The sequence below is a fragment of the Orbicella faveolata genome, unplaced genomic scaffold (genome assembly GCF_042242905.1).
Source record: "Orbicella faveolata isolate gen_17 unplaced genomic scaffold, um_ofav_v1 contig_12, whole genome shotgun sequence".
In the NCBI taxonomy this organism is placed as follows: domain Eukaryota; kingdom Metazoa; phylum Cnidaria; class Anthozoa; order Scleractinia; family Merulinidae; genus Orbicella; species Orbicella faveolata.
The window spans coordinates 3,435,560-3,446,070 of NW_028301539.1; the positions used below are offsets into that span (position 1 = coordinate 3,435,560).

General features: G+C 38.3%; 1 protein-coding gene across 1 annotated transcript; it reads right to left on the bottom strand.

The window, feature by feature from the left end:
* Positions 1 to 570: 570 nt before the first annotated feature.
* LOC110063682 (cation-dependent mannose-6-phosphate receptor-like) lies at positions 571 to 9,350 on the bottom strand. The gene is made up of 7 exons (XM_020770682.2): positions 9,099 to 9,350; positions 7,361 to 7,521; positions 6,763 to 6,872; positions 5,186 to 5,331; positions 3,189 to 3,315; positions 2,890 to 2,943; positions 571 to 2,265 (listed from the first exon to the last, which is right to left on the bottom strand). The coding sequence occupies exons 1-7, from the start codon at positions 9,263 to 9,265 to the stop codon at positions 2,209 to 2,211; spliced, it is 822 nt and encodes a 273-aa protein (XP_020626341.1). The 5' UTR covers positions 9,266 to 9,350; the 3' UTR covers positions 571 to 2,208.
* Positions 9,351 to 10,511: the final 1,161 nt, after the last annotated feature.

Sequence of the window (10,511 nt, forward strand, 5' to 3'; positions counted from 1 at the left end):
CAAAGTCTTGTATGACCTAAGCAGCTTCTGTTCGTGCAGAATGCCTGGTCCTATACAGGGAAAGGGAGGGGGGGGGGGGGTAATTTCTTTGTTTAACTGACAACTGCATGGTGTCACATGGAAAATATGTCCTATAACATGGGTAAAAAGTCTGCATACGAGCCAAGTGGCTCATCAGGTCGGAGCTTATTCCGGTTTCTGTAGCATGAAGCGACTAGAAATATTTCTACTCCCCCTGGATGGGATGCCAGTCCATCGCAGGGTTACCCCCAGCATTAAATTCGCCGGTACCCATTTGTATACCTGGGTGGAGAGAGGCACTGTGAGAGTAAAGTGTCTTGCCCAAGAACACGACATAATGTCCCCGGCCAGGGCTCGAACCGGACCGCTCGATCCGAAGTCGAGCGCACTAACCATGAGGCCACCGCGCCTCCACCCTGTAACATGGTGTCACATGAAAAACGCCCTTACCTGAACACGATCCAAACATTTCAGTAGCAAGCTTGTCCCAAGCTATGTCGAGAGGTGAAAACTGTACAGGTACCTCAAAATGAACACAGGTCATTAACATATACTAACATTTCTTTCTCTTTTATTAACTAATTTCTAAAACAATACAATACACAGAGAAACTTATTGTACCAAGCAACTGCAATTAGGACAAATTTAACAAACCCAGGAATAAAGTACTACAATTAACAGGGACAGCAAAAATCCAAAACACGAATAGAATATGCGATTTACGTTTGGAAAATCACTGACAGAGAATTTCATATCTAAGTTTTTCACCTTAACATTTTAAAGGGAGTATAACAATCACAGCATACAGTGCCACGCTGGTTTTATGAACTCATTATCACTAGCATGTTTTTAAAAATTTGTTTTGTCACACAACGGGCAAAGTTTTGTTTATACTTAATACTTCAGAAAAGCCCTTTCTAAAAGGCCGTTTAGTGTACATAAAGGAAGGTCAAGTCTGCATGCGAGCTAAGTGGCCAATCAGGCCGGCGCTTATCTCTGGTTTTTGTGTACTATAAAGTCGACATTAATTTATTCATTTCCTAGTTTAATTACTAGGGTTACTGTGAACTCTCTTAGACCAAGAATCTCCAAAAAAAAAAAAAAAATTGGCCATTGTTTTTGTTTTCAAGTTTGCCATTCGTAAACCATTTAATATTCCTCAGTCGAGATCATCCTTACTTCAATTGAGTTTAAAACTCTGCATATGAGAAAAATGACTTAAGATATCGCAACAAAGCTCCTGTAAAATTGTCCCAAGCCAGGAACAAAAGTATCTTGGTATAGATGCTGCCTCGTCCCCAAGTGTCCCTTCTTGATCAAAACGCGGTGCGCGTAGAGTTCTGGGCCTGTTGCCATCAGGCACTGAGCAAGTCACCGGTAAGGGGCCTGGAGACGAGGCAGGTAGAGTTGTCTGGTGGAAAAATAATTTCGTGAGTGATGCTTATCAAGAGATTTATTCTCATGCAGACAAAACAACTAGGTAAAAAATATCTTTTAGTTAATTAAGACAGACCCAAGCTGCGAGGCAAATAAATGTATTTGGAAAGCCGTTGGATGGGGTCCTGTTACAAAATGGAACAATTATTTTGCTAGTTAAACTTCTATAGGTGCTCTAAAATCCACAACAAATTTACTACAAAGCGAACTTTTTCTTTAGAAAGACTTTAGTGTGGAATAAGAATGAAACTAACAAGTCTTTCAGACACAGAGTTATTCAAAAACCTCTCATTTGATGACTCAAATCCCATCTGTTTGGTTCCTGTGCATCTGGGAGTAACATAACTTACAGAATTCGGCTCGTTTCTCACGTGATGTGTCTTCAATCTCGAGTAACATGAATTGTAAATCGTTCGCGAGGTTCACAGTATGTAACAGCCACATACATGTAGCTCAGATTATTTTGCACATGAACTCATCTAATTTTTCAAGGAAACAACTGAAGTGGCAATTTTAGGAGCGAAAAATATGTAAACTATGCTTTGCATTCATAGTCCACAACTTAAGAAGGAGAGCAGAGTAAGTCACGTGACTCCCAGATGCATAAAGTCTACTGGAATGAGCTGTCATACAAAAGGGAGTAATGCCCTACATGGGTGGGGTGGGGATGTTGGGGATTTGAATTTTTCCGAAAGTGTGGTACAAAACCATAACTAAATGTATAAACAAACTATCTTGAGCTTAAAATCTCTACATTGGCAGCAAAGTGTCATCACGGTCATCATCTGCTAGAGCATCATCCATTGTCTATGGAGAATAAAAATATATATATCAATATTACAGTAGCAAAAAAATGAAAGAGACTTCTACAAGACACTCGCAGATGACTTATCTTTTTTGTTATAAATCAGAGAGTCAACATAAGCCTTGGTCTGAAAGATTTTCACAGGATTTAACATTTAGTTCAAAGTGCATTTCTTGTGGATAGCATAATTCAATGTTAATTCCATACAGGTGAAACTTAGACGTATGTTTTAGCAAGCCAAGAAAAGGAAATATAAGTTTCTGAGTCTCACTTCTGTACCTAGGGGAGGGTCCCAAGGGGAAACTTCCTTTCAACCCCCCTCCCCGCCACACACACACCCCCTTTTCTACCCCTACCCCCACCCAAGTGCTTCGTTCAGTTTTTCAGTTTTACGCAAGAAAAATCCTTTCTGTTGTCCTGATGGCTTGTTAGCATCCACCCTAAAATACCCCTGCATGAAGACAGGCCCTGTGAGAGTTAAGGTATGTTGCCCAAGAGCAAAAAAACAATCAGATCCAGAGTCTATAACCTGCTAACCATTAGGTCATTGTCCTTCTGTCTTTAGTGCAAGTGAACTTGTGAAGCTGTACATTGGCTAAGAAGCTGATAATTCTGTGCCCACTCACCTTGTATCTTGTTGGATGGGACTCAGAACACCGACACATGAAGTTGCATCCATCCTGAAGAACAAGAATAATAATGCTTCTTAACTTGTTTGAATTTTTGATTTCGGACTTTACATGTGTTAGCTGAAATTAACCTTGTTTGTTGCTTTAATCAGGCGGTGCGTAATTTTATGCAGAGCATACATGCTGTGCAATTTTATACATGTATATGATGTCTCTTACAGTAATCAGCATGATAAATAACATTTTGTATAATAAATCGTACATGAACTTAAAGCAATGTATGAAAGAAGACTTACAGCTTGCAGACTCCCAAAGTTCGACCAAAAAGTATAGTTAGGGATTTGCTCCAATCCTTTAGCACCAACTACATATCTTTGGTACAAAAAGCCAAGTGATAAATAAACTGAACCTGTGACAATCAGTCTGCAAAGAAAGAGGGCCATGCACAGGGGTCAGTTTCATTGAAGCAATGTAGCTGTCTCAGCTAAATGACGACAATAAAACAATGGAACTGATAGAACTGATACAAAAGGCCAAAGCATACACTACAGCTGACCAATGGCTTCTAAACAATACAGTGGTTATGCCACCGGTACATGAGGATACAGCCTATTGTGTTCTTTAAGGAGGCTGAACACAGTTTTCAAGTGCCTATGCCTAATTCACCATTATAGTACTTTTAAACTATTTATGCTTTGGCACCCATTTTTTGCAAGAGTCAAGGTTAACCACAGAAGGGTTTATCCTTGCATTTTGGCTAAGGTGTGTGCTGTTGCCATGGCAATAGGGCTGCTCAAAATCAAGGCTTAAAAAATGTTTTTTGTTTATTTAAAAAAAATCCAGTCGTTAGATTTTTTTCCTCATTTGCCCACTAGGAATTGACATTAAATCCTTTCTGTCAACACTGTTCTAATAAAATTTTGACATAGACGATTTTCGTAATTTGCCATAAATCATTTTCACTGCATGTTCTGTACTATTAAAAAGTCCCTATGTCAAAATTCAGATTTTTTTTGATAGATCATTCACATGGTTTCTAAACTATTTTTTTGCCAAATTTCTTAAAATTCTAATGGCTAGGTTGTTAGAAATCGGTAAGTTTCTGCAAAAGCAATCCATCTCAATTTTTTTGTGCAACTGTGCATGCACTGCATGTAACTGGGTTCTTTCAGTAACAAAGAAAAAGCTGAGAATTGCTGGGTTCTTTGCATCGTTAGCTTTTCTAACATATCTTTGCAATAAAAGACTAAAGCCATCAATACACTGCGTTCAATAATAGAGAAAAATAGCACAGATAGTGTGGGTGTTGAGTAAATAAACTGATCGCTCTATTGATGGCATGTTTGTTTTTGCAATCCTTGTGTGCACACTGAATTGCATCAGCAAAAGTGCACGCAAAAACTTTGTTCAGCCACCTTACACCCAACATACAGTGTACAGTTGTACACGTACATTGTACATTGTACATGGCAACATTGTGCATAAGATGTTGCACAGTTTTACCAAATTTTGCAATAACATTATGTTGTATAAATGTCTCTCTTTGTAGCCCCATTCGAACACTATTCAACAATACAAACTTGTGAACATATGAAAGATGATATACTTGAACTGCAGAAAGATGTGAAGACGTGATTGATAATCGCAATTATATTCACAGCAGTCGTGCAATTTAAGTCTGACGAAATTCAGGCTTTAATTTCACAACTGCTTAAGTTGTGTATACTTATAACTGCAATGATCAATCATGTCTTCTTACTATCCAACAATGTTGCAATATGTTGTGCTGGAATGTTGTATTTGTAAGTTTGTACCAGGCATTTTCTCACCATTCCAAACAAATCAAGCTCAATATTTTTTGTTCCCCATCATTTGGCACAGACAAAATTGCATGACCTTGACCTAATCAAAATATTATCCCATGGAGCCCTCCCTCCGAGTCAGTCAATAAGCTCACTGTGCTTTGCCTGGCTAACTGAACAGGTGAAAGGGGGCTTTCTTGCCTGCTTGCAAGTGTTTGGGATTGCCTGCTTTGTTCCACCTCACACTTGAAACTGCTTTCTTTATGTCATATTACATGTAACTTACCAAAACTGTTTGGTCAAGAAAGGTGGATATCAACCTTGTTCTTTTTTCACATGCTTATGGACCATGAATATGCAAAAAATAACTTGGTCAATATCTAGACATCTTGACCTCACGGTCAGTCAATAAGTCACATACAAAATTAACATTCAGTAATATTTAAAAAGAACATAGGTCTGTGACCTTTGCTGACGAGCTTGTTACTCACATTATCAGAAAAATAGAGCCTGCACTCAGATGCTTTGGCTTCACCGTACATGCAGCATCATGATTAAGTTCAAACAGATAGTAACACTCAAGTGGGTTGGTTGATGAGGATCTATTTCTGTATTCCTCAATAATTTTCATTGTGCCCTGCAAAATATGAACATACCAGTAAGAAGTAATGCAACGATTACTGAGCGACGATAGTGCTTCGGTTAGCCTAAATAGCACTCAGTTTAGCCTAAATATGACTGTCTTGACAGTGGTTAGCTCTCAGCAACTGTAGGGTTAATCTTTACAGACACCCTTATTCCACCTTGATTCTTTCCTGTAGTGCCATTTCTTCATTTCGTCATTAAATGTGTTTTAAGGTCATTCTGCTGAATTAGAACCTGCACTGAGATTTTTGTGAAACTTTGCCTATTGATTGTTTATATTATAGGAACTCCACTTTTCAAATAAAAATGAGGGGTTCCGATGTTCGTTTAGGAGGAGCAGCATCTTGTTTATACCCAATAAATCCTCATAATAGCATCATGATTGTAGTTACGATTGCTTGCTAAATTCACGTTTCCGACGATTGCTTTTTGTTCCACACTGAGAATTGGTCCATATTTATTGTACACAGAGAAATTTATTACTCAATTCAAAACAACAGAAAAAATGATAGGTCACCATACTCGTTTGCAAGAAAATGACAATTTACCTCCATGGCGAGGTCCAGCTTTAAAGAAAAAGCCGCCATTTTCTAATGCGCGCGCGTGCACTAATCACGCATGAAATTATGCACAGTAGGGATGTGCAATGCAATACTGGGGAATGACCTTAAACACACTCTTGAATTACTGTTTAAAAATCTCAAATTTTAAATTGACTTTAGTTACTGTCTGGGAATCTATTATTGGGTGGTTCTGGAAAATAAGAAATAATGATGAATACATAATCAATAGCTAGGTACTTTCTGCAGCTGAGCAAAAACACATACAGGGCTGTGCTCTAAGCAAAATTATAAGGAACCCCAAGTTAAGGTTCCTAACCATGAAATCCTGGGTGCCCAGCACTAATAAGCTTATATGAAAAAAAGTAAGTTTTTCCAGTCGCCCAAAGGCAAAAGTTAGTCTCCTGTGGCACCTGGGCACTTCTACATGATGTAGAAAAGAGCCCTGACAAAGTCACAGACACCTTACCAGATGTGAACATTCTTAACAAAAGATCAGTGAGATACATGTACTTTCAACTTCGCTGGTTTCCAGTTCTTTTTCCTCATAACTAGCTACAGGTTTCTCTCTTTCTTTTCATACATGTATAGCATGGACTATTCATTAAAAAACTTTTCTTAATCAGTTTCCCGTTGTTCGCACCTATGGCTTCCACTTGTACACATCATTTTGAATTTGTCCAATCAAACTTGAAAAACTTGACCCGGAATTTTAATGTTTCAACTGTTATCTTGCAAATGTAAGTGAAATTCATTGCAATGTCCCTTTAACATCCTGAACAATGGTGAACATGAAATCAAGTTGCTTATAAAAATTGACTTTTTGATTACGATGTAATTTCCTGCAAGTATATGTAGCTTACCTTTTGTTCACCAGGATCACAAGTTATTAATATAACAGCAAGTCTGTCTACTCCAGAGCAGTGATGCATGTACTTGTCTCCACGAAAATATTTTATCATCAGCCAGTCAGCTGTAAAAAATATTTATTTGTCAAATGAATTGAAACCATAATTAAATGTGGCTTAATGTAATTTAGGCTAAGTTAAACATGAAACAAGAGTGCTAGCCAGCAGTCTCCCTCAGAGTGGGTTCAGGGTGGGAGGGAGAATTGTGCAGGGGCACCTGGATTTTACAGCTCGGCTTCGGATATCAAGTCATTCCGTGTACTTTTCACTGATGGAAAGATCTCGTTTTAATAAGCTTTTCTCCCAGCCCACCCATCCCCCTTTGTCTTCTTGGTAAGTATGTGGTAAGTATCCTGTATTTCCACTGTTTCTTTCAGTGTGACGGTTCCTGATGGTTGCTGCTCACAGGGTTGTCATGGATACCCTACGCGCTCGGTTCAGTTTGCTCTCGGGCTCCACCATCCTTTCAGGCACCATGCCCCAAGCTCATCAATTGTTGATGAGTCTAATTGTGTATCGAGAAAGTATTAATTGCTAGACAATGGGTGCTTACTTCCTCCAGTAACATGAGCTCCTTCATATTGTCCGACTGTAGTCCATTTACTGCTATCTGGCCACTTAAAACCATGTTGCTGAACTGCTCTGGAGTCTCCACTGTTTTTCGGACAGATATTAATGATATATTTGTAATCCTGATCATGTGTGGTATATGCACTGAAAGTGACAAGTGCAGAATATTATCATTTTTAGTCATGGATAAGTAAAACGTAGAAATGACTATCAATAGGGGTCAAAATAATTATGCAAATTGTCACTCACTCAGATGTAAACAAATCAATATATCAATGACCAATATCGACTAGTTCTCAACATGCCAATTTGTCACTCACTCAGATATAGACAAATCAATAATGTAAATGACCAATACCGATTTTTCCAATGTACCACTATCTGAGGTAATGTCACAATGTGATACATGTGTGTTGAAATACACTTTGAATGTCCTTTGATTGACACTTGTTGCAGTCAGCACATAATGTAACCGAGTGATTGCTAGTAGCTGTTTGATAGACTAATAGGTTTAACTTTGTGTGAAGAGGTTGAATGCAAAGCTAGAAGAGTCTTTGAATCAAACATACTTGTAAACAAAGCTATTGGAAACATCTGAAGTAGAACAACTTATCAGTCCATCAGAAACAAAACACTCTTATAGCCAAAAGTACAAAACGCAGAACTTTACACTGTAAAAAAACTACATATACACAAAATTATCTATGGTAGTGTAATGCAAAGTCCTCGAAGGGCGAAGTGTTCTGGGAAATTTGTTAAGACCGCAAATGTGTCAACAAAATATATCAATTTTTGGAGGTGGATAAACATTTAAATTGTAATAAACAAAACCACAAAATAATATTGTGCTTCAAGAGCAGAGTTATTTGACTTTTTTGCATGACCTTGTTAATTATCTTCAAAACCAGTTAAAGCAGCTGATTGAACCAGACCTCTCCAAAATCAATGCAGCTCTTGGAAAAAGAATTTGAAAGGCCTCAAAGATAAGGTACATGTATGTGGCTTGTAACGAATAACATTGATTCCCATTCCACTGAGTGAGAACTTCTACTAATGTTTATAAACATTAGAGTGCTGAGACTGTGCGATACGGCCTGGAAATCATCTTTAAATGCTATAATCAGTAGCACAATATCAATCCTTCAAATTCTGAATTGAGTATTTTAGGGTAGTCTGTTTTGGTAGTTCATGGACTGGAGGCGAACTTACTTGTAGAAACTTGTGAGCGAACGTTCATGTAGAAACATTACTATTAGGTAGGGAAAAGGAATCTTTGCCTTTTGCAAATGTCGCGTGACAAACAGCGAAAGGAAAAGAACTCACATGAGTGCATAGACAGCGACTTAAACTCAATTTCAGTTTTGAAGCAGCCGGTAACAATTACCTATTCCTTGCAGAAAAAGATGTAACGCCTGGTCAAATTTAGCACAGAACCCCAAAAACTTGGCGGAGAATTAAGTACCAACATGTGTAATTAGTTTCAATACACGTCACAATAAATCTAGTCTCGTTAACATACGATGCTCTTATCAGACCAAAAATATACTTAAGATCAAGCTTGTACCGTGTTGCACCTGTGTAATATGCCAAAAGTCTAAACTTCTCGCCAAAATTTCCGATTAGAAGAAGCATTTCATTTCAGTAGTGCACAAGCAGCCTTGCATGGACTCTTACACACTGCAAAAGATAAATAAAACGTAAAGAAGCTTGTGTTCACTTACTCCTTGTTGGCAAATTTGCTCACTCTATCGTTCACATCACTTGGATCGCTCCCTTGATGTTTAGGGCATTTTGTAGGGCTCGAAGTTGTTCCCTCAGAAAATGCAGAACGCGTCCAAAGACTCAAGCACACTAACAACGTTTTACAAATACCCAGGAAGATATTCATGGCTTAACAGAAACGCTGCAAGTCGAGAGGCAATTTAACTATTCAGTTCTCCGGTCGTTCCTGGTTCCTATTCACCAGGTCAGGCGATGCCAGGTTACTAAGCTAGTGACAAATTTGCCTTTAGCGGTTATGGGTAAGTCATGCGTTTGTCACGGGACACAGCACGGGCGAACACGTCATCTATCCTAGATGTTTCGAATATTCAAGGGTCAGGGACGTACATTATCTTCAACCGAAATTACGGTGAATAAACTTGCATATGTACATGTAAACTAGTGATCTTGAAAAGCAACCCACTTTTTCCAGCTGCCAAAGGATACTGAGACTACATGTCAGAGGTTGAGTTGACCGAGCAGACCCTGGGGACGATATTTTCTAAAATTTAAGGTGGCTCTGAACCCTCTCCATAGAATGTTTTTAAACTTTGCCAAAAATTGCATCTTATCATGCTCATCACAATTCCATAATAAAAAATGGGGGTCACAGAGCTAATTTTTTAGTTATAAGCGCTTAAAGTTGAAATGAAGGGTGTTTTCAGCAGGTCATATTATTGTTATGGTAGTTTATTGTGCCACAAAATTGACAACAACGTGATCACCAATGATTTGGCAGTTTTTTGATCGTGGCATCAACCGATAAAGAGTGCCGGTTATAATGACCCATCAAAATCTACGTCATAGTAAGTGCTATGTAAATATGTAAATAATTATGTAAAAATATGTAATTTGTTTAGCCACGGAGCACCAAGGAGCTCACAAGAACTCGTTCAGAAATGCCCGTGCATTCCGGGATCGAATTGGAATTTGAAAATATATGTTGGCTAGCTGGAAACTGTTTTGAAACTGTTTTGGAAATGTTGTGCTGGCTGCCTGAAACTGTTTTGAGCCACGCTTGGGTTATCATTTTCAGTGTTGTTCATAGTTCAACACTTTTTCAATGTCCTGCTGATTTATTAGCTTTATTGGTAAGTTTAATTTACTGTTACATGAAAATAGGTTGGTTCCGTCAGCGCCATTTGGGATGAAATGAGAATATGTTTACGCTCAGAAATACATTTTTTTTACGTCCCCCTACCACTTGTCATTCCACTTTATCGTGAATCAAATAGGGCTTGCCACAAGCTTAAGTTGCTCGAGATTTCCCAAAAAGTTGCCCGACGTTTCTCAAAAAGTTCCTCAAAAGTTGCTCCAAACAAAGTCAAAAGTTGCTTTTTGTAACGAAAGTTGCTACAAAAAGCAAAAACTTT

Excerpts from the sequence above, each read along its gene's own strand:
- LOC110063682 (XM_020770682.2), bottom strand. The coding sequence starts at position 9,265 with ATGAATATCTTCCTGGGTATTTGTAAAACGTTGTTAGTGTGCTTGAGT. Across the intron at positions 3,316-5,185 it reads GGCTCTATTTTTCTGATAAT|ACTGATTGTCACAGGTTCAG; the intron begins GTGAGTAACAAG and ends CTTTCTTTGCAG. Across the intron at positions 2,266-2,889 it reads CCCATCCAACAAGATACAAG|ACAATGGATGATGCTCTAGC; the intron begins GTGAGTGGGCAC and ends TATTCTCCATAG.